Below are 24805 nucleotides of genomic sequence, written 5' to 3'. Positions count from 1 at the left end.
TATTTTCTTCTGTGTGGGCCTCTGACGTGAGTTCACGAAAGCGCCACGACTCATGCTCGGAACTGAGAAGATAAGTAGATTGTGTTTTTCAGCAAATTGTTGGTCATATTGATCATTTATAGGCCCTGGAAATTTGCTAATTAAATATGATACAGTAGGTTTATAAATTCATAAATAAGCATTATTCTTACAATTCAACATAATTTTACAAAGAATGTTTAGTTTAAGTTATGAGAGAATAAATGTTTAAAAAATGTGATTAAAATGTTGTAACGCACATTGCCAAACAATTTTTTTTTTTTTTTAATGAATTTATACCCCCAAAGGACCGACGTATCCTGGGAGATACAAATATTTACAGACAAATTATGAAAATTGTAAAAATTAATTTCATTAAATTGTAACATAAACAAGCTAAAGCATGGAACACACCAAGCTGGCTTTTTTTTTTTTTTTTAATCTATGACTTCCTCTCCTCTTTGGAATACAATGAAAAGAAAGAAAGTTAAACGAAAAATACCATTTTGTGGCTCTTTAATGTGTCTGACAGATCGCTGTAGACCATCAGTTAAAGCTGTTCGTGAACCGATCATCTCTTCCTTCTAGTTTATTTATAGCATCAAATAAACATGAATGAACATAAGAAGGAATTTTGTTTTGACCGCGGAAAGGCGTCAGTACACTCAGTTTTTCAAGTTCAAATCCTCCCATGTTAATCTACTAACTCTCCTGACTGCTTTGTCGGACAAAATAGTGGATGGCGAAGTATGATTGGTCAGATCACCTGTCAATGAAGCTCTCTGCGAAGGGTCAATTGAGGTGGATTTTGAGGGCCCTTAAAATGAAGTAATCTCTAAAAACAGTAATTAACTTTAAAATGTAACAATCAAATCAAGAACAGTTACCTTCCTTGAGTAGCCGTCCACTCCACCAAATACAACAATATTCGACCTACATGGGATGAAAAAAGGATAAAATCATTATTAGGCAAAATATTACAGTTCTTGCGGTCCTTTACTTGACTAGTCCATAATTTCCCACCACTAGTTCAATACATATTACACTCAAAGACTTATATTAGGCCAACATCAGATGTATTATGGCCTTGACATCTACTTTATACATTAATTCCAATGTAAACATTATACTTTACCTTATCAGTTTATGATTAGTATCAATATGGGCCAAATAAAGGGGTCCTCGCACAGAATAGCTTCTCCGTACTACACATCCTAGTTGTGTGAGCCGTGAAAAGATACCCAATGCATTGACTCTGCGCATGGATGCCATCATTCTCCACCATTGAACACAGAGTCCCGTTGAAACCAGATGTCCCTGAACCATGCGGTAACCAGCATTTGGCATCTGAGACTTGATAGCTGAAATTACATTTTCCAGCTCAGGGTTAAAAGATCAAAGATCATATTCTTTCATTCTTCTGTGAACTGTCCTTGTAGAAACACAGAGGCATTTGGCAATGCAAGAAACAGGTAGATGTGTATCCAGCAAATCTTTTAGTTTTTCTCTCTCAATTACATTTTTTGGGCATCTAGCACCTGGACAAACGACTCTTTCCACTTCCACACTTGGCACGCATGACATGTGGCTTCAATCTCAGACCATACCAGGTGATAAAGGTTTTGCAGCCTGTGTAAAATCTCTATGGGGAATGCCTATCTATTCTGAAAAGGATTATAGAAGTATAACAAGCTCATGGTTGGCTCATAAACTCCAAGTAATCAAGGTGAAGGGGTTGATGACTTATTGCAGATTGCCATTTGTTCAAACGTCTCTCCAAAAACTGCTCTCTCAGAATATCCTGTGGAATAGAAGTCAAATTAAGTTTATGTCAAATAACATTTGCCTTAAAAAGAATGCATGTGTATGCTTGTCATATCATATGTATACACCCAGAATAACAATAATAATAAAGATGCCGGGGTTAAACCCCTACTCTTTCGAAGGACGAGCATTTTTAATGACCACAGAGAGTCAGGACCTCGGTTTAAAGGACAAGTTCGGTATTTTACACTTAAAGCCCTGTTTTCAGATTGTTTCTGATGAAATAGAACGGTTAAGATTGAAATTTGGACACATGCTGCTGGCCCGAGAATTTTCGGCTTCTGTGGTAGCACCCCCCCACCTCCACAATGGCTGCATAGGTGCACTGGAACAATCCTTCCAAAAACACATTACACTTTCGTTAACAAAGACGTGAAACTCACCGATCGCTGCAAAAGATGCTTTCCAACGGGTTTTATCATAGTTTTTGTAATACCGTACCTCACAGCACATCCAATACAAGTCAATGGAGTTGGACAAAAACTACCAAAAAAATTGTTGGCATATCAATGCGAGCGCGAGTCCGATGATAAAAAATTGTTAGAACTAATCATTCAACCATCGCAAGGACAACTCTAGCAGGACGTTTCTCAATGATACGCTATTTAGTTTGAGGTACATTATGAGATGTTGCAACTGTAATTCCTCACCATCAGCATTAACAAGTGCATGTCCATCAACAAACCGATTATTTTACTTGTACTAATTCATTTACCGAGTGTGTGATGTGAGTGATGTGTAATAATAATAATAATAATAATTCATTACATTTATATAGCGCCTTTCTGGACACTCAAAGCGCTTTACATAGAAGGGGGTAATCTCCTCAACCACCACCAATGTGCAGCATCCACTTGGATGATGCGACGGCAGCCATATTGCGCCAGAACGCCCACCACACACCAGCTTACTGGTGGAGAGGAGACAGTGATAAAGCCAATCAGTATATATAGGAGGATGATTAGGAGTAATGTGAGTGATATTGAAGCACCAAATTTAGTACACAATATAGGCCTACCTTATTAATAAAGCATACTTTATAGAGGCAAACAGATTAAATCAGATTATGAACAACACCCATAGAAAAACATTATAAAACGCTTAACATGCAATAGCGCGTGTACTGGCTACTGAGTTATAATATCACCGTCTTACTGCATTGACGTTAAGCTTTTTCGTAATAAAATGTCTTATTCTGAACACCTTGGAAGTTGGACCCCCACATTGTTCACCAAACGTGGAGATGGGTCGGCGCCCTGCTGGTGGCCCCGGAACTCCTCGAGGAGGACATCTGCGAAAAGAGAAAACACACAAGAACAATGGGGGTCAAAACACAAACAATTATGGTCGGAACAACAGCTGCAGGGTGAGAGGGAGAAGCGACAGGGTACTCACTCAGAGTCGCCACGTGGTCGGGGAACAGATGCTCCTCCCGCTGCTCAGACGGCTGGGGGGCGGGGGGCTGGTCCCAGGAGGCCTGAAATTGTATTTCTTATATGGCGGTGGGGGAATCGGACCTGGCCAGCCTGGGCTTCATCAACGACACGGCGAGGATGCGGTCTTGGCACAACTCCCTCAACCAGGCCAAGATCGTGGAGCCCACGATACAAATGTATCTCAAAAACGTGGCCCAGTTCCTGGCCTATGTGGCAGAGACCCCACCGCCCACCAGCCGGCTCTCCCGCACCGCGATGGTTGGCCTGAACCGAGAGATCAAATTGCTAATTCGCTCGGTGAGGCGGAGAGTGGTGGTCCACGAGGTGGTGGTGAAACAGGCCAAGGAGTGCCATCTCAACGCCAGGGCCACTCTCCGCCAGTGCGTTACTTCCACCAAGGACGCCATTCCTGAAATCCTGGGTAAGTTTTTGCCTCCTCCTACCTCTCAAACCTCAGTGTACCACACGCCCCTTAACGCTTGTAATTTTTCTCCCTCACAGCTAGTCTCAAGCAGGCTGTGGAACAACGCAGCCTGTTTGAGGCAGCCGTGGAGGGTGAGGATGCCCCCCAGGGGACCCCGAAGCGCCCCGCCACCTCCTCCGGGCAAAAGAGGGACGGGAGGACCCGTAAGCGGCCGGCCGGGCCGACCCCCACCGCTATGGCAGAGGAGGAGCCGGAGACGAGGGAGCCTGCTTCAGTAAGTACATCTTTTTGTGGATCTGTTTAACATTTTGTCTGACGAGTGAGTGTGTTCATTGACTCTTTGCCTTTTCGCTCTTTGCAGGAGGTGCTGAGCCCAGCGAAGCGGCGTCCGAGGGTCCTCATCACTTCAAACTTAAGCTTGAAGTACGCGACGGTCCGGCTGTCCCCATTGAAATCACCCAGGAAGGTGGCGCAGAAGCTCCTGAGCGCTGACGACCACCACGGAAATAATTTTTTTGATTTAAAGTGTTTTTATGTGTTTTTTAAAATGTAATGTGTTTTTTTTTTTAAATAAATGTTTTAAAAGTTCCATTTGTCTTGGCTTTTTTACTGAAAAAAAACCCTCCCAACACCTGGAGTAAACAATGTATAAACAGATTTTCAGTCTGCTTTGTACTCAACATTTAAGTCCTGAAATGTGCATACAAATGCAGTCTGGGTTAGGACACTGTGGTGGGGCTAGGCCTTTTTTTTTAAGCACTGAAATTACTGGAAAATTAGTGGATCGTGTCCAGTTGAGTGTGCTTAGTACAGTAGAGGTGGTTTAATACACGTTTTCATTATTTAAAATGAATGAGGCCCCATTCAAAAATGTCATACACTGACAGGGGTCAGAAAGGTAAAAAAAATGTAACACGTGTCCGTAAGGAAACGGAAGGTCGTAGGACCCCTAAACTCGGCAAGTTCCGTCATCTAGTGCCTCTGAGTCGGGCCCCAGAGTTTGAGGGCCCTAGACGCTTTCTAAGCATTTCCAAGAGATTGTGGATGGTGACTGAAAAATGTGGATGGTGACTGGAGATTTTTTTTTATTCTTGTTGATTAAACCACCTCTACTGTACTAATAAGCACACTCAACTAAACACATGATACTAATTTTAAAGCCACACTAGCCGATTTCTAAGCGTTTCGAGTCCGGACGAGTGTTTGGCTGAAAACGGGCCAGTTTCTCAGTGTCTGCTATTGACCTCAATATAAAAATACTTTTTTAGGCCCTAGGCCCGTGCCCTTTCGGTATGTCGATCGGGGTGCCCCGATGCAACAGAGTGAGCGATTTCGGGACCCTGGGGCCATTTCAGTGCTTAATTTGTACAAAAATGCAGTGTCCGCAAAACCACTATAAAAACTCAGGTTGGAACTGGGATATTTTTGTTATATTCATATGTGATGTCAATTCCCTTTAATTAAACCACCTCTGCTGTACTAAGTACATGTACACTCAACTGAACACATTCCACTAATTTTCAAGTCATTTCAGTGTTTAATTTGCATTAAAATGAGTGTCCTCGAAACCACTATTTAGCGGCAAAATAGTGGCTTCGCGGACAGGGTGGTTTTTATGCTTAGCTTTCGAAATATTTTGATAAAATACATTTATCAGCACTCAGTGAGTCCGTAGCACCAAGTGTCATCCCAAAATTCCACTGTCCTCGTAGCCGCTATTTTGTACAATGTAATAAATGCTATGTGGGATCCCCATATCTCAGCCCTGGAAAGCTCTAGAGCCTTCAATTTTGCATTCCTGTGTCCGTCTCATCGCCCTGTATCAGAATACAGAGTTTCAAGAATATCAGAGAAACTTTATTTCTCGACCCAAAAAAAACGACAGGGTACCTTATAGTTTTTTTGGGTCGGAAAATAAAGTTTCTCGGATCTTCTCGAAACCTTGGATTCTGATAGAGGGCGGTGAGACGTAGACATGAGTGCAAGTCCTGGCTCTCTACACCTCTCCTGAGCTGAAATATGGAGATCCCACGTAGCATTTATTCCATTGTACCAAATAGTGGTTTGGTGGACAGTGGAATTTTGTGACGAAACTTGGTGCTACAGACTCTGGGCGGCCTGCTGAGTGTAGTAAAATAGTTTTTATCATGACAGGAACTTTAATTAAAATGTCTACCAACGATACTGTCTGAAAACCCATACAACATATTGCATGTGGGACTGTGTCCAATTGCAGCTTATTGAATGAATGGCAGAATTTTTTTTTCCAGAATATAGTGGTTTATTGGACAAAAAGCGGGTTTGTGGGATCGGGGCGTGGCTTGGGAGTGGCCGGGGGAGGTGTCAACGGGAAATTTGCCCACTATAGTGGTTTATAGGACAAACAGTGGGTTCCTGGGAGTGGGGGTGGGGAGGTCAACGTGACATTTTCCCAATATAGTGGGTTATTGGACAAATAGTGGGTTCGTGGGATGGGGGCGTGGCTTGGAAGTGTTGGGGGGGGGGGGGGGGGAGTCAACGGGACATTTGCCCACTATAGTGGTTTATTGGACAAATAGTGGGTTCGTGGGACGGGGGCGTGGCTAGGGAGTGTGTGTGTGTGGGGGGGGGATCAATGGGACATTTGCCCAATATAGTGGGTTATTCGACAAATAGTGGGTTAGTGGGATGGGGAAGTGGCTTAGAGGTCGGGGGGGTGGGGTCAACTGGACATTTGGCCACTTTAGTGGGTAATTGGACAAATTGTGGGTTAGTGGGACGGGGGCGTGGCTTAGAGGTCAGGGCGGAGTCAACTGGACATTTGGCCAAATAGTGGGTTAGTGGGACGGGGCGCATGTGGCGCCACGCTGAGGATGAAGGCAGAACTGCATTGGGGGGGCTCGGACTTCCGGGGCCTCCCGTCGGGTCAGTAGGTCACTCAGGGAGGGTCGGCTCGCACGTCCGCCAACCATCGTCCACGAACCCACTGCCCAATGGCCGTTTTCTGAAGTTTGGGACCAGCTCTAGTTAGCCAGTTAGCAGGTATTGAAGTATGAAGTATTTTGAACACCATCTTTCAAGAGCAAGCAGTTTGCGAATCCTGCATTGAACCCTGAGATTTGAGAAGCAGTCGTCATTAAAATAAAGGGAACACAGCAAAAGTTTAGGATTATACTGCTGTTGAATCGTGGTAAAGATGAATTTCAACCACTGATTCTTCACATGCTAGTCCTTGGGCAAATTAAAAAAAACTGGCTTTACCTTCACATTGTACAGCACAGCATCTTCTCGACATAATACTGTCCATTGTCCACAGGAATCAGCTGCAGTGTTTGAGATTCCAGTTTACCCTGGTGTCTGTGCGGGCAATATGCTAATGTTTCGTCTTGACGTCACAACAAAACGGCTTATGACTTGTTTGAAAAACTTTATATACGGTGCACTTTCAGATTCAAATTTTTTAGATGGTTTCATTCACTTGGAGCTATGTTACACACTACATGAAAGGTCATTTTCAAAATTCCATAATAGGGGCCCTTTAAAGTAAAATAATTGTTTATTATTTTTTTAATGTCTGTGCATAAATTTCATATTTGAAATACCCTAAATTGTGTTTATTGTTATTTGTTGCTGAAGAAACGTACAATCTGGGTTATTGTGGTAGTTATACAAGGTCTACGAAATGGTTCATGTGATTGGGTTATTTCTATCGATCAAACAACAGATAAAACCAACACATGGTGTAGTACTGATTATTGACGTCCATCTATCCGCTTTCCATGCCATTTATACTATATGGGACGCAGCAGGGTAAATGGTACCTATCAGACTAAAGAGGTAAGGTACTAGGAAAGTGGGAAGGGAATGTTCTCCAAACCAACAGGAAACGTTGTGCAGGACAGTCGCCAGGAGCAGGATTGGGCACCCCTGGTCTGCAGGATACAGGACTAAAAATGAATGCCGCTAAATGTCACTTCAGACAAACCAGCTAACAGTTCCTGGGCCACACAGTCACAGCGCAGGGTATCAAGCCTGACAAGTTACATCTGTCTGCAATTCTACAGGCCCCGGCTGTAACAGATGCTGTAAAGTTGCGCTCTTTCCACGGCTTGCTGTCTTGGTACAGTAAATTCATTCAGAATTTCGCTTCTGTGGTTGAGCTGTTACGCGCCTGTTTGCGGAAGGATGCTGCCGAGTTTTCCTGGTCGGAAGAAGCACAGAACAGCTTTTCTGAAGTTAAACAGTTACTAGTTGACAGTCCTGCTTTCGCCTTTTATAATCCTGATCTACCTACACTCATCTCGACTGACGCATCTGATTATTGCCTCTGGGCCGTTTTCTCACAGATACACCCTGATAACTCTGAGCGCACCATGGCATTTGTGTCAAGAATTCTTAATCCAGCCGAGTAGAAAAGGAAGCACTCGCATGCGTTTGGGCGGTTGAGAAATGGATGACATACTTGTGGGGTCGGACGTTCAAATTGCGTACTGACCATCAGGCATTAACCACTCTACTCACCTCAAAAGCTGGAGTATCGTGCGCACTAAGCAACGACCTATATTGCGATCTATATTGGTGGTCGCGGATGGATGAGTCGGTCACACGCTTTATCTCATTATGTCAACTGTGTCTTGTTTCGGACAAAACCGCTAAAGTACATTCTGCCCCACTTCAGCCTAGGGGTGGGCGATATGGCAAAAATATAATATCACAATTTTTTTCAGGAAAATCACGATTCAATCACGATTTTTTTTCAGGAAAATCACGATTCACAATTTTATCACACAATTTTTATCACAATTCTCTTTCATGTTGGTTTTACTATTTTGCAAGTGACTAAGCATTACAGCCAAACTAATTTCCCTATTTTAAAAACAAAGCCTTACAAGGTAACAAAATATAAAATAAAAAAAGAACGGCAGACAATTAGGCAATTAGACAAATAAACAGTGCTTTATTTTTTAACAGTGGCATTCAAGAAATAAATTAAATGAACAAATATAAAACACTACATAGACATCACTGTATAAATGTATACTTTTAAAGCTACTTTTAAAAGTTCTCAGTCAAGAGCAGTGAGTGATTTTCTTTTTGTGTTTTGTTGTTTTATTAAAATTAAAGGATTAGTTTCCCCCAAAATCAAAATTGTCATCATTTACTCTCTCAAGTTGTTTTAAACCTGAATAAGTTTATTTCTTCTGTTGAAAATAAAAGTTATGTTGAAGAATGTGGGTAACCAAACAGTTGCTGGTCCCCAGTGACTTCTATAGTATATGTTTTCCAATGGAAGTCAATGGGGACCATGCATACCACTCTTTGGATAGCCACATTCTTCAAAATATATTCTTTCTTTTTAGCACAAGAAAGAAATTAATACAGGTTTGGAATTAATACAAACCAACACATGGTGTAGTACTGATTATTGACGTCCATCTATCCGCTTTCCATGCCATTTATACTATATGGGACGCAGCAGGGTAAATGGTACCTATCAGACTAAAGAGGTAAGGTACTAGGAAAGTGGGAAGGGAATGTTCTCCAAACCAACAGGAAACGTTGTGCAGGACAGTCGATCACCAGGAGCAGGATTGGGCACCCCTGGTCTGCAGGATACAGGACTAAAAATGAATGCCGCTAAATGTCACTTCAGACAAACCAGCTAACAGTTCCTGGGCCACACAGTCACAGCGCAGGGTATCAAGCCTGACAAGCTACATCTGTCTGCAATTCTACAGGCCCCGGCTGTAACAGATGCTGTAAAGTTGCGCTCTTTCCACGGCTTGTTGTCTTGGTACAGTAAATTCATTCAGAATTTCGCTTCTGTGGTTGAGCCGTTACGCGCCTGTTTGCGGAAGGATGATGCCGAGTTTTCCTGGTCGGAAGAAGCAAAGAACAGCTTTTCTGAAGTTAAACAGTTACTAGTTGACAGTCCTGCTTTTGCCTTTTATAATCCTGATCTGCCTACACTCAATGGAAGTCAATGGGGACCATGCATACCACTCTTTGGATAGCCACATTCTTCAAAATATATTCTTTCTTTTTAGCACAAGAAAGAAATTAATACAGGTTTGGAACAACATTAGAGTGAGTAAATAATGACAAATTTTTCATTTTTGGGTGAACTATCCCTTTAAAGACAAGTGGCAGCATGTTTAAGACAGACGCATCCAGAGTTTTTCAAGGGCTCTGGGCGCATCTAATGGACACGTACCCTTTTTTCTCTAAATGTGTGCCTTCCCTTGAGACATTACCAACTGTGTTTATGTAAACCTTGTGTGTATTTGACAGTATTAGCATATACGACTTGAAAGATAACTTAGTCCAGTAACCAGGCGCTGTTTGACGTTTTAGGCTACGTCTACATTAATCCAGAGACATTTGAAAACGGCGTTTTCATTTAAAAACGCTCTCCGCCCACACTAGCGTTTTCCGACATTTCAGTGTGGATAAGAAACTTCTAAATTCACCTTACTGCGCATGCGTGAAACCTCACAAAAGCTTACTGAGATGATACAGATGGAAAAATAAATAAAGTTATCGCGCAATTTTCCTAACAGGATCATTTTATTTAGCAAAATATCTCACCATTCACTGCTGCGTCCAGGTCGCACTCAGTCACCATATGTTTGGTCTAAAACGCAACTGCTCTCCTGTATTGCAGCAGGACAGCAAATGTGAGAACATTTTCAGTCATCTTTGCAGTACTCTGATATGAAGAGTGTGCAAAGTAACATATTTTAGCAACAGTGTAAAAGTGAATAGCACATAACAGGCACAATACCATTAAATACCATTAAACATGAATATCTATTGGTACAACATGGATCACATGACTAAACTTAAGTCATCGTTTTCAAATACCTCCGACTTCACAGTCCACACAACAACGCGAAAACGGCGTTTTCAAATTTATCCGCTTTGGAGAGCGTATTCCAAAAGCTACGTTTTCGTTGACTTAAAACGTTGTCTCAGTGTGGACGGAAGGCCAAAACGGAGAGAAAAATATACGTTTTCAAACGAAAAGCCTTAGTGTGTGTGCTTCAGGTGTAAACGCTCAGAAAAGAGCATGTTAGTAAGAACACCGCAACAGCACGCAAATTAAATGTTTAACCGGCAAAGCTTTACTGCAAAAAATAAATAAAGGAAAATAATGAACTTTTATGAACTTCAGTGTCCTGTGAGTGTAACTCTACCGCTGCATTACCATGTGATGTGTGAATGTACGTTACGTTGTACAGTAGGCTATGTTGAGACGGAGTCCCAAAACTGAACTGATAGAATGCACTGCAGCACGATACTGCGATATTTCTTCAAAAGCAGATCGTGGAGGCATTTTAATCGTCCATGATCAAAAACCGTGATATCGCACACCCCTACTTCAGCCTGTGCCCTTTCCTGCTGAGCCATGGAGAAAACTATCAATGGATGTAGTGGGCCCATTCGAGTCGGCTACCTGGGACTGCCACTATGCCCTTACTCTAATGGACTACCATAGTAAATGGCCTGAAGTTGCGTTTGTTTCTTCAGTGAGTTTGAAACGTGACTAATTTCCTCACCTCCGTGATTAGTCATGACGGATAACGGACTTCGATTCCATAGAGTGCTCAAAAGTTGCATTCAGTCTGAAATAATGCAGTCCAAACCATGGAAAAGAACTGTCACAGAATTTCTCCACGTCTATAAAGTGACTCCATGACTGGAGTGACTCGGTTTGAATTGCTGCACGGGAGAAAAACGCGCACTCGCCTCGATGTCTTGCCCTCTCTAACTTCTAGATTCCCTACGGATGTTAAGCGCGAGCGAGTGACACGAAGCGCAGAGCACGCCATACTCTTCTAAAACAAGGGGAAAAAGTGCGTGTTAAGGTTCCTTGGCACATACCAAAAGGACACCCAAGGTTTTCAGAGCCAAAAGAAATCAGAAAGCAAGTAGGGAAGAATACTTTCATTCTTTCGGAGGGTAAGAAATGGCATGCATCAAAACTAGTTTTTTCCTAGTGGATTGACCAGTGCCGATGTGGCTGATTGGCTTAGGCAGCCACCTCAGGAGCAGGTTCATGTTCTCAGAGCTGGGCCGGATGAGCGTGTTTTAACTCGTCCTCAGTATGTGAGGTACTCTCTAAGGTGGTTTAAAGACTTTGTGCACTTAAAGACAAACAGCAACTGTTTTGTATTTAAAGCCTGCTGTTATATTGGATATTTCTTGTATTCTATATTTAGTAGTGCATTCAAAGTAAAGTAAGAAATTGATTTACAAAGAAAATAAACTGAGTTACAGGTATAGGTGTTCTTATGGTAATTCTAGGGGAAAAGTGTTCTTGAGTAAAAGAGGAATATGTTATATTGTTTTGACACTAGGTGTCGCTGGAGGGTTAATGAAGAGATAGAGTGCTGTTGCATGAGTCTATTAAACGAATCCTACTTCCTCGTCATTTTATGTGTCTAATTTCATCTGTACAAGACACAACACGGTTCCAAACAAACTCTGGTACAGTGCGTTTAAGGAGTGAACATGACCCTACCTCAGTCCGACCCAAACAAATCTGGTGAAAAAAAGCACTGTGTGCCTAGGCAGAGTGTGACAGGGTCAGATTTTTACTATGTAATTTGAGGTGATGAAATGCCTATACATTACTTATTGGAGATGGCACTACACATATGCAGAAATAAAAATGTATCCATACCGTTTATGATGCTGCACCGAGTACATAGATGGTCTTATGAAAATTACAAAGTACTTTTTTGCAGTTATATATTTAAAAAAAACTAATGTGTGCATAGTAGTTCTGTATTATATCTTTAGACTTTTTTTTTCAAAGGACACCTAAACGCATGTCGAAAAAGTGTATTGTGTTAATACACTGACTTGACTAACTGAATAAACTAGAAATACCTAGAATCATTAGTGTAACAGTATCAGTAGTGAGACACCCGAAGCTGGAATAAGCTCTCAGATTTAATCAGATGTACCCCAAACAGCAGCCATATTCAAGACCAGATGAACAACATGCCTTTAACTGTGCATTCTTTCAAAAATAAATATATAAATGCAGTAAAATGTTCATAATTCCTTTAATTCCTTAATAATCAATTCCTTTTAATTTCATTTCCATTGTGGCATTTCCCAGCAAGACGGAAATGTTTTTAATATTTTGATTCCAAGGTATTAAACTGAATCAAATACACGAGAGATCATCCAAACAATTTAATTTAGAGTCAGTCTTCCACAATCACTCAATAGTGGAAGATATAGCATAGGAGATGGTCAGGTAAAAAATAAAAAATAAAGCCTCAGAAAATCATATTTGCCGCACATTCATCTGCGACGTGACCGTAGCCTTGATCTCACACAGATACGCATTTTCTGGTGACATTTTAAATTGCCGAGCCATTTAAAACTCTTTCCACACAAGGAACACAAATGGGGTCTCACATGCGCATGGCTTTTTAGGTGTATCTGTAAGTGTGATGGCAAAAGAAAACTTTTATTACACTGATCACAATTAAATGACCTTCCTTCAGAGTGAATACACAGGTGATTTTTTAAATTGCTCCTTTTTCTAAACCTCTTGCCACACTCAGAACACATCAGTTTCTTTCCAGAATGAATTAGTGAATGACGTTTCAGATCTTTTTGATATTTGAAACTCTTCTTGCACTGAAGACAGCTAAAAGGCTTCTCTCCAGTGTGAACTCTCATGTGAACTTCAAGGTTTTTTCTGTCTGGGAAACTCTTTCCACACTGATGAAATTTAAAACAGTTCTCTTTTGAATGAATCTTTAGGTGGTAATCAAGGGAGTTTTTTCGTGTGAAAGATTTTCCACACTGAACGCATTTGAATGGTTTCTCTCCAGTGTGAACTCTCATGTGAATCTTAAGATTTCCTTTTTGTGAGCAGCTCTTCCCACACAGTTTGCAGGTGTATGGGTTCTCTCCAGTGTGACTTCTCATATGGGCTTTAAAGGTTGCTCTATATGTGAAACTCTTTCCGCACTGAGAGCATTTGTAAGGATTCTCTCCAGTGTGAATTCTCATGTGAGTCTTAAAACTTTCGTTAAATCTGAAAGTCTTTCCACAGTGATGACATGTGTAAGGCGTCTCTCCAGTGTGAATTCTCATGTGAACCTTAAGGCCTACTTTAAATCTGAATCTCTTTTCACAAAGTTGGCATTTGTAAATCTTCTCTTTGGAGTGAATTATTACATGCTTGTTAAGGTATGTTATGTCTGAGAATCTCCTTCCACACTCATGACATTTAAAACGGTCCTCTCTTGAGTGAACTCTCATGTGGTAACTAAGGGTTTCCTTACGTCTGAAACTTTTTCCACACTGATCACATGTGAACGGCTTTACTCCAGTGTGAATGTGCATATGACATTTAAGGCTTAAGCTCAACGTAAAGCTATTTCCACACAGTTTGCAGATGTAAGGCTTCTCTTCAGTATGAATTCTCATGTGCCTGGTAAGGTTTGATTTTTGGGCAAAACTTTTTCCACACTGTTGGCAGGTAAAAGGCTTCTCTCCAGTATGAACTCTCATGTGGACTTTAAGGTGTGAGTTATTAGGGAAATATTTTCCACAGTATTTGCAGGTATAAGACTTCTCTCCTTTGTGAATTCTCATGTGGACTTTAAGGTCTTCCTGTTGATTGAAACTCTCATCACACCTAAAGCATGTGAAACAACTGTTAGGGACAGTCTTTGGCTCTCTTTTTTGTGTAGAAGTATTTTCAGTCTGCTTGGAATTTCCGGCAGTCATGGCATCATGTTTCTCACACTGATCTTTCTCTTTCATTTCTTTCAGTACTTCACTCTCCTCTTTCAGTGGCGTCAGGTCTAAGGTGAAAAGAGACAACAACCTCAGTTTAACGGCACAAAGCAACAGAAACAACATGAATAGGTGTTTCCTGTAAATCCAAAACCTCTTTCAATATATTTAACTCAATATTTTCTTAGTTTTCAGGATTTGTTCTTAATAAAGTGTTCAAGCTTGTATAGAAAAAAGTTGTAAGAAAGTGTTTTTCTTCTCGTGTGAATTTGTAACACTTGCAGAGAAGGATATAACTGAAAAAAAATAAAGTTTTTCCCCGAGAAATCATATCACACATAAAACAGCACATGCATAAGTGCCTTAAACATTACACTTATGCATTAGCTTGAAGCTTAAAATAAAGAATTATCATGTTTTGGGCAGCTTGGATCATGAACCCATCTCACAACAGCTCACTCCGTTTCTCCCACTATTTTTAGATGCATTTTGTAAAAGCCGGCTATTCGGCCCAACTTCCGGTTTCCAAATAGCCGGTAAGGAAACGCATGTTTAAGTCTCTCCAGCGTTTTAAAGGAATTTTGGTTAAATAAGACACAGGTTCTCATATGCAATTATCTCGTTTTAATCTGACTCCATGAATTAAATAAAAGTTCAATGTGTAATAAGGTTATGTTTACACTTAAAGAGTTACAACATGATGTAATGAGAATTTAAACCATTTGTACCCAGCATAAATGTTACCTGAGAGAGAGAGAGAGGGAGAGAAAGAGAGAGAGAAAGAGAGAGCGAGAGGGAGAGAGACCCTCTCCCCAGCTTGGCATCCCAACAGAAGAGACAGAACAACCGTTACATCCTGTTTTGTCACTTCCCCGACCGTGTGATTTTAACACCTAGGTGTGAGATATTCAAACTGACCAATCAGAGCATCACAATTTTCCCCATTGTCCCAAACCTCCGGCCCACAGGCCCATATCACCGCTATGCTGGAAATGTCTTAATGAAAAGCAGTGTCTTTGTTGCATTGAAATAATCTTGGATTATTTCCAACCTTACAATTTTGTTCAAAGCTGTAATTTGACGCAATTGGCAGAATTTTTCCGCGACTAATTGATAATGACATTCGTTGTCAATGATTTTCATTATTGATTATTATTGTTTTTAAAGATTAGTTAAAAGAGTAACCCTCGAACTTGACGCACAATGTAATGACGAACATGTACGGCTGGGCAATAAAACGACAACAATAGTTTTTGCTTCTAACGCGCGATCGGCAACTGGCCGTTTTTTTGTATTGTCTCGGACGATTTTTCCAGAAGTGCGCCCGCGTGCACAGACTACATTATCATTCGCGAACATGTCATGCAGAGCTACCTGTCTGAGGCACAGATACCAAGAAGCGAACAGCCACAAATAAGAGCCGCTTTCCTACTCTCGCTGAAGTTGCGCAAGCGTACTGGTCCACGTTTGTTCACCTCAGCTTCTCACGTGTTTGAAGTAGGCTAAACCTCAGTTCTGGATAAGATGAACATTTTTATTTATTTTTTAATTAAAACCTAAAGCTAAATGCTGATGCTAAATGTCAGTATCTATATTGAATGTGCTTAATGCGCAGTTACTGCCGTTAATTCCAGATGGTTACAGTTATTGTTTTTAATAGCCAAAAGTCAGTTTGGCCTGTTAAATACCAAATAAACATCTTGTTTATTGTTTATCTTCCATTCTTTCTTGTTTGTTGCTTAAAGAAAATAAAGCCAGGAATCGGAATCGGCCAGTTTGCTTGTAAAAAAAACGGTATCGGCCATGAAAAATCATGATCGGTGCATCACTAGTGGTGGCGAAATACTATTGGGTAAATTGGCAACGTGCGTTATTGCACAGACCGAAACAAAAACAGACATTCCGACACGAAACGCACATTTCAAAGTTAAAGAACTGGCTGTAGCTTTGTTTTCAGAGAAACAAGTATGAGAACTATTTTTAAGCTTTAGTACAGTCAAAAACTTACATACAGCACCTTTAACCAAGACAAACTGTAGTAATTATATGAATCATATTCAGTGAAGACTACGCAGTGTTATTTTACATTACAGTTTTAATTTTGAGGTGTAAGTGATTTACTATACAGGAAAAAAGAGCCACAGTGGCCGGTCGTAGAAACTTTCCATATTTATTATTAATTATAAAAAAATTATACCCCGGAAGTGATGGTTTTGTCCTTATGTACACATGGGGTGAAATCTGTTTTATTTGCAAATCTTTTAGGCGATATTCCAATTGTTTAATGAGAAATTTCCTTCAATGGAAACATATCTTAATGGTCTGCATTCATAAAATGTTTCTGCACATGCCGCAGCGTGATGTTTTCATTACGGTCTAAGCATGCAATAAAGGCCTACTGAAGCGATGCGTTCGTGTAAGAAAAATATCCATATTTAAAACTTTAACGACTAAAATAACTAGCTTCCAGCAAACGGACTTACGCAAATCGACCTACGCCAAAAGAGTAACACTACTTCACGGTGTGACGTAGGAGTAGCGCAAGTTGACGCCTCTCGCGATTCAAACAGGCAACCGTGTTTGTAGGGCTGGGCGATATGAAAAAAAAAAGGTCACAATCATTTTTTTATATCAGTCGATATCGATAATTATCACGATAAATTTCAAATCTTTATTTTAAGGCTGAACGATTTGGGAAAATAATCTAATTGCGATTTTTCCCCACAATATTGCGATTGCGATTTAATATGAGATTTTTTTATTTACTTTTATTTGATCCTCTTTTTCCCCCAACAAAACAAAGAATGATTTAAATATGACCAACACAATATTAGATACATTTAGTGTGAAATGTTCTTTCCCATAGGCTGGGCCTATTTGTTAGAATTAAATTTTAACTTGAAATAAATGACAATTTAATTGAACTGCTCATTACAGAAACATCTGTGGTTTTGCCACTGTGCATTTAAATAATTTAAACTAAGGCATGCACTTTGTAAACACTGTGTGCAAAATGTACAGTCTTAAGAAAAAATATTTAAAAATTGTAATTATCTTTCTGCTCGAGAGCAAGTCTCTTTGCACTTTTTGTACAGCTCCGGTATGGCAGTCTGACTGAAGTATGTACGGGAGGGTATACTGTACCGTTCATCAAGCGTATTTATCAATGCCACGAACTGTCAGGGGTGTTCACTGATATGCTCACACAAAAATTGCTGCAAAAGATGCTTTCCAACAGGTTTTATCGTAGTTTGTGTAATACCGTACCTCACAGCACATCCAATACAAGTCAATGGAGTTGGACAAAAACTACGATAAAACCTGTTGGAAAGCATCTTTTTCAGCGATTTTTGTGTGAGCATATCAGTGAACACCCCTTACCACTCGGTGAGTTTCACGTCTTTGTAAACGAAAGTTTAATGTGTTTTAGGAAGGACCTATACAGCCATTGTGGAGGTGTGTGTGTGTGTGTGTGTGTGTGTGTGTGTGTGTGTGTGGGGGGGGGGGGGTAGGTGGGGTAGGGGGTGCTACCACAGAAACCGAAAATTCTCGGGCCAGCAGCATGTGTCCAAATTTCAATCTTAACCGTTCTATTTCATCAGAAACGATCTGAAAACAGGGCTTTAAAGGGTTAGTTCACCCAAAAATGAAAATAATGTCATTAATGACTCACCCTCATGTCGTTCTAAGCCCGTAAGACCTCCGTTCATCTTCGGAACACAGTTTAAGATATTTTAGATTTAGTCCGAGAGCTTTCTGTCCCTCCATTGAAAATGTATATACGGTACACTGTCCATGTCCAGAAAGGTAATACAAACATCATCAAAGTAGTCCATGTGACATCAGTGGGTTAGTTAGAAGTTTTTGAAGCATCGAAAATACTTTTTGGTCCAAAAATAACACAAAATAAGACTTTATTCAGCATTGTATTCTCTCCCGGGTCTGTTGTCAATCGTTCACAGTTACGCTGATGGCGTAAGACGCTGATGACGTGTTATCTGGTGCGCCCGAGCTTCATTTATAGACTGAGGGAAACGCACGCTGTAAAAGTGTCTCATCCGCGACATGCACATTTACGCACCATTAAAAAAATGATATCCACGCAAACAATGTAGAATAGCTTGAATATAGCGTGCGTCTCCCTCAGACTGTAAACGAAGCTCGGGCGCACCAGATAACACGTCATCAGCGTCTTACGTCAGCAGCGTCACTGCGGAGTCCTGAACGCAGATTGACAACAGACCCGGGAGAGAATACAATGCGTAATAAAGTCTTATTTTGTGTTATTTTTGGACCAAAAAGTATTTTTGATGCTTCAAAAACTTCTAACTAACCCACTGATGTCACATGGACTACTTTGATGATGTTTGTATTACCTTTCTGGACATGGACAGTATACCGTATATACATTTTCAATGGAGGGACAGAAAGCTCTCGGACTAAATCTAAAATATCTTAAACTGTGTTCCGAAGATGAACGGAGGTCTTACGGGCTTAGAGCGACATGAGGGTGAGTCATTAATGACATTATTTTCATTTTTGGGTGAACTAACTCTTTAAGTGTAAAATACCAAACTTGTCCTTTAAAGGGCACCTATTATGCAAAATTCACTTTTACATGGTGTTTGAACATAAATGTGTGTTGGCAGTGCGTGTACACAACCACCCTATAAAGATTAAAATCCAACCAGTGTTTTTTTAAATCCCCATAAATCATAAGCACTGTCTCAGAACGAGCTGTTCTCAGAATCAATGCAATGTGACGTAGAATTGCACAAGCCCCGCCCACGACTGTTGATTGACACTGCAGTTTGAGCATAGACCCGCCCTGAGTGAGCTGGACACAGTCCGCCATTGTTTCGACGCTGGAGGAGCTGTAGAATGTCTCCGAAAGCGATTGAGGTGTTTTGTTTTTTGATATTAGAATAAAAATAGCAGTCTTCATTTACTCTCGTTGTTACTCGAGGATTGATCAGTACAACTGCTCTCGTGATCCAGCTTACAGTCTCCGGAGCGACAGGACTAACGTTACTGATCACGGCAGAAATGAAAGTGAGAGCGAGCACTTTATGACACTCGAGCTCATCGAGTCGTTTTACAGATATACAGTTTACCAGTTTATAAAGGACCTACTGAAAAGATGTATTTGTTTACTGTTAGTTGTAACGAGTGTTTTGTGTACTTCGCTGTGTAACGTTATGTTACATGATAATGAAAGGGAGAGAGAGAGTTTATGGATAAGACTTAAAGGGATAGTTCACTTTAAAATAAAAATTCTGTCATCATTTACTCACCCTCAAGTTGTTTTAAACCTGTATTAATTTATTTCTTCTGCGGAACACAAAGGAAGATATTTTGAAGAATGTCGGTAACCAAACAGTAGACAGTACCCATTGACTTCCATAGTATTTTTTTTTCCTAATATGGAAGTCAATGGGTACTGTCTACTGTTTGGTTACCGACATTCTTCAAAATATCTTCCTTTGTGTTCCGCAGAAGAAATAAATTAATACAGGTTTAAAACAACTTGAGGGTGAGTAAATGATGACAGAATTTGTATTTTAAAGTGAACTATCCCTTTAATGCGCACTTCTTATACTGTGTTTATTCTTACAGTGATTTTCGGCAGTAAAACTAACGCTTCATCTTTTGTGTGATGTACAATAAACTTGAACTCATCAGTATATTTTGGTCATCATTCAGACGGGGTCTACTACAGCAGGCTTGTATTTATAGTGGAGCAGATGGCATAAGTTATAAACGTAATTAAAATAAATATACCTGTTCTATCTCTATTCAGCATATATTCTCTAGCTCTGTGGGCATTATTGTCCGACTCGAACACCGTTACTGTGAGTTTCTGTTTTGATATCATCGTTCTGTAAGATGAGATTGTCCTGGCTCTGAGGCGAGGAACCCTGTGCGAGGAACCGCATCTCATTCACTTTTAAAGGAGACACACTAAAACGGTGCGTTTTTCTCAGCCCCCCAAAAATGACAATTTAAACATGCTGTAAAAAATTATCTGTGGGGTATTTTGAGCTAAAACTTCACATACACACTCTGGGGACATCAGAGACTTATTTTACATCTTGTGAAAAGGGGCATAATAGGTGCCCTTTAAGTCCACAAATCAGCAACATTCACCATGAATTTAATGTAGTAACACTACTGTAATTATTGTATTGTGACAGAAATAGTCAAACGCTTACGAGTACTACACATCTTTTTCAAGCTTTTTTAAAACTGAAAGTTTCAAGATGTAGGAATATTCACACTCACTCAAAAATAACACTGTTTACCATTGTAAACAGTGAAGCTGCAGAGGACAGCAGCTTATTGGCTATTTTCACTCCCCAATATCTATTTTTTTCACTCGTTTAGCTTTTGAATTGATATTAAGACATTTATGAATGATAATAATTAAAGTAAATTTTATCTACACCAAATTAGGCTCAGTGCTTTGTCGGCCCCTACCAGATACTTTCTGTAGAACTCAGAGGCTCCGGTGCTGCTGCCCCACTTCTATATGTTAGTCTAGACTGGAGCTGTGAACTTAGAATAAAACTGCATATTGTAATTTCTGTACGTTAAGTCTATTTATTACCAAGGCATTTGTCAGTAATAGTCAAAATGGGGGAAAATGTGAATAACTGCGTTGCAGGATGATTTAAGGTGCGCCCCTAAATTTTCTGCTTGCGCTCCTAGCAAAAAAAGTTAGCCTGGAGCTAGGGCTGGGCGATAAATCGATTTTATCGATTAACTCGAATGTGTAGTGTTCATATGTTTGAATGAAAATCGGTTCTCTCTTTAACATCCGCCGATGCTCCCCTCTGGGCTCCCGTAGTTCCGAACGGGCTCAGCATTTGCAATAGAGCTACACAAACAACATGGCAAGTGAACAAGACCGCGGCAGCACAAGCACACCCGCCAAAAACGTTTACAAACTGAATATGCAGGGCTGCCAACTCTCACGAATTCACTATGAGACTCACGCAGTTTTCACTTTTCACTCGCTCTCACGCCACACATCCATTTTCTCACGCAGAGAAAATCCTGAAGCAAAGAGGACACTGACACCGACAGAGAAGGTTACGGTACTATTGATATAAAACAAATTCTCAACTCTGAGATTCTGTCCATTTAATTACAAAATTCCAACAATAAACACCGTTTTGGCGCTTGTAAATGTGACGTGACAGATCGCTGACAGATCTCAGTTCAAGCAGCACGTGAACCGAATCGATCATCTGTTACTACTAACTTAGTTAATAGTAAATAAACACGAATCTTTAACATAAGAAAAATTAACATAACACATTAACGCATCTACTGAACCTAATATTTATCCAAAGGAATCGATATTGAATCAAGATCAGAATCAAATCACAAGAATTGAAATTGTGAAATTTGTGTCAAGCTATAATAAAAACAGTAGCACAGTCAGTGTACCATGTGAACATTGTGTTGTCACTAAACGTAATAAAATTCTGTTTAGTCACCGTTTTGACAATCACAATACACTTATAATTGTGATGCAAGTTTTTTGTTTTTGTTTTTACATCCCCCCAATCCACCCATTTTATGTTGCTACGTTCTGTTATGTTACATTTTCACTGTTTACAAAAGGCAGGGCCTGCCATCTTGTCTTTTTGGCTTGTTGTTTCTGATTGCACTTTGACCCAGGGGGAAATCCAGATCAAATCCCAGAGGGGAAAATCAAAGCAAAATAGTTAAAACTTGTTTTGAACAATTTAGTTGTCATCTGCAGATTGATTTTAAATAGGGGAGAAAAAAAAATCTATTTAAATCGTATATCGGATTTTTTTATTTATCGTATATCGGATTTTTTGTGAAAAAATCTGGGATTCTTTTTTTTAGGCCATATCGCCCAGCCCTACCTGGAGCCCAGAGTTATGTTTATATCATTTATTTTACATGTTGTATTTTAACATTGATGTTAAATAAAACCCATATGATTACTTACTTTTGTTATTTGAACCAATTATTATTGCTTGGTATATTTGGATTTTAAGTCATTTTAAAGGCTGTTGTTCACTTGGATCTATTTTTATTATCCCAATTTTTTATTAGATTAATTGATAGCTGCCTGCCCTACTCAAATTTCATAGTTTGGTTTATGTTAAATATACGGTTGCATAATTTTGTGATAAAAAATAATGGTCAGAGTTGATATTGTGTTTAAATGTTTAATGAGAAGCTTAAATAATTAATGATTATAGCTCTTTGGCTACTTCATATGATTTTTCTGGTTTTCTGAATGACGTGTCATAATAATGATGACCAACTTGGAAGTTTGATCTTCTCAGGTGCACTTGAAGGCATCATTAGTATTTGTCTCATGTGATCTCACATGCCTGTCCACATAAGGCGACTCGCTCCATGTGAAATAAAATCACTTTAATAAGGACACTCATGACACTCTTCAAAAATATGATTAATTTCTGTATAGGCATTTTAATAAGGATCAAATTACTGATTTAAGTTTTGAGAATAAAACCTACCCGTTTGTTCCTCAGTTTCTTCTTGTTTCAAAGTGAATACTTCTTCAATCTTGAAGTCTTCACTCTCCTCTTTAATAAACGCCATCTTTATAACAGCATGTAACGTGGATCTCAGTTGCTTCACCAGGAGTTTTCTGTGCGTTTGGACACTGTTGTGTATAAAATGAGACAAAAGAAGAATAAAAAGTAAAATAACAATTCCAAGCTAAATCTCTTTCAGCACCCTAGTTCAGTAGTAAGAGAGTCAGTCATAGTGATGATGGTAATATATAATCGATTAGCAATGCCCTCCTTAAAACTCGTCAGTAGATTCCTGTTTAACAAAAAAAAATTGCAATTGGTTTGTAAAAGTTGTCATTACACGTATTGTTGCATGTTCACAGTTTTGACCAGTAATTTTAGATAAAGCATGACTATAGGCTACACATTCTTCGCAGTTAGAATAAAACAGTAGGCTAACATTTCTAACGATTTGCATAGACGTAAACACTTAAATGCTTTAAAAGACAAACTTTTCTTCTGCCGAATCAAAACGAATGAGCGGCGCAGCCTTGTGACGTCGTCGTCTTCTTCTTGTTACTGGCCACTCACTCCTTAGGAGTATTACCGCCACTAACTGTACAGCCTACATGGGTGATGCATCTGTATATTCATTTTATTTTATTTTATATACATTCCTTCCCTCTTTTCTTCTTTTATTTGTGGATGCCTCACCCACCTTCTGCTGGCGCTGCGCTTGTGACGTCGTCTTCTTCTTCTTTGAGATTTTATTGGAGGTTGACAAACAACAAAATGGTGTATTAGCGCCACCGACTGGTATGGAATGTGGATCAAAAAGACATTGTTATATTCTCTCCCACAAATTAGTTATTCTAAGATACTGAACAATAAAACTATAACAATCATTTCCCGAGTTCTTTTGTAAAATATCCTAGTATAAATTGCATTTTTTTTTTTTTTTTTTGCATTACATTTACATTTACATTTAGCTGACGCTTTTATCCAAAGCGACTTACAATTGCTATACATGTCAGAGGTCGCACGCCTCTGGAGCAACTAGGGGTTAAGTGTCTTGCTCAGGGACACATTGGTGTCTCACAGTGGATTCGAACCCGGGTCTCTCACACCAAAGGCATGTGTCTTATCCATTGCGCCATCACCACCCCTTTTTTGCATTAGAATCCTTCTTTCAGGCTGGCAGTTCTGACAGTATAGCATAACATGTTCCACAGTTTCATCTTGCCCACAAAATTCAACCCTTCCAGTATCATGTTTACCCATTTTATAAAGTGCACTGTTTAGTCTTGTATGTCCAAATCTCATCATTGATATTATTATCTCATCTCTTCTGATTTTCCTGCACTTCTCATCTCTCCCACTTTCCTTTGAATTCTGTAAAACCATCAACCTTTCTTCTCCATATCCCATTGTTTTTGCCACCTTTCCTTCAACCTTTCCTTAATAATACTCTAATAATGTCGTTGTTTTTTATGGCTTCTTTTGCTGCCTTATCTGCCATTTCATTTCCTTGGATACCAATATGTGCGGATTCTCATACAAATATAACTGTAAGTCCCATCATTTGAATTCTGTAGCCTATAATGTTTACAGTATTTCTATTAAAATGTCTGGTCTACTTTCCATATGACTGTTTGTAAGCTAGCCAATGAGAAAACTGTCTGAACAAACAAATGATTTCAAAGGTCTTATCTCCTCTATCTGTGTTGCTAATAATAGTGCAATCATTTCCCCTGTATAACTCATCACTGATCCTTTTCCTTATTGATAACTGAAACTCTGGAACAGTAAAAGCAACTCCTATCTTGTCT

The 24805-nt window shown here is 39.8% G+C and overlaps 2 protein-coding genes across 2 annotated transcripts; one reads left to right on the top strand and one right to left on the bottom strand.

Annotated features, from left to right (window-relative positions):
* Positions 1-2418: 2418 nt before the first annotated feature.
* Positions 2419-4255, top strand: LOC307004499 (uncharacterized protein; the record flags this gene model as incomplete). The annotated part of the gene is made up of 3 exons (XM_079623819.1): positions 2419-3699; positions 3780-3976; positions 4064-4255. The coding sequence occupies exons 1-3, from the start codon at positions 3339-3341 to the stop codon at positions 4253-4255; spliced, it is 750 nt and encodes a 249-aa protein (XP_079479945.1). The 5' UTR covers positions 2419-3338.
* Positions 4256-12116: 7861 nt separating this feature from the next.
* On the bottom strand, positions 12117-23744 carry LOC307003817 (uncharacterized protein). Its single transcript, XM_079622636.1, has 3 exons — positions 23695-23744; positions 22977-23125; positions 12117-14519 (listed from the first exon to the last, which is right to left on the bottom strand). The coding sequence occupies exons 2-3, from the start codon at positions 23059-23061 to the stop codon at positions 13000-13002; spliced, it is 1605 nt and encodes a 534-aa protein (XP_079478762.1). The 5' UTR covers positions 23062-23125; positions 23695-23744; the 3' UTR covers positions 12117-12999.
* Between the last annotated feature and the right edge of the window lie 1061 nt (positions 23745-24805).

The sequence above is a fragment of the Phoxinus phoxinus genome (genome assembly GCF_949152265.1).
Source record: "Phoxinus phoxinus genome assembly, chromosome: 9".
Taxonomy (NCBI): Eukaryota; Metazoa; Chordata; class Actinopteri; order Cypriniformes; family Leuciscidae; genus Phoxinus; species Phoxinus phoxinus.
This window is presented reverse-complemented; position numbering and strand designations above follow the sequence as displayed.

Coding starts and splice junctions, on each gene's coding strand:
- LOC307003817 (XM_079622636.1), bottom strand. CDS start 23,061: ATGGCGTTTATTAAAGAGGAGAGTGAAGACTTCAAGATTGAAGAAGTA. Junction 14,520..22,976: donor AGAAACTGAGGAACAAACGG/GTAGGTTTTATT, acceptor TTTTCACCTTAG/ACCTGACGCCACTGAAAGAG.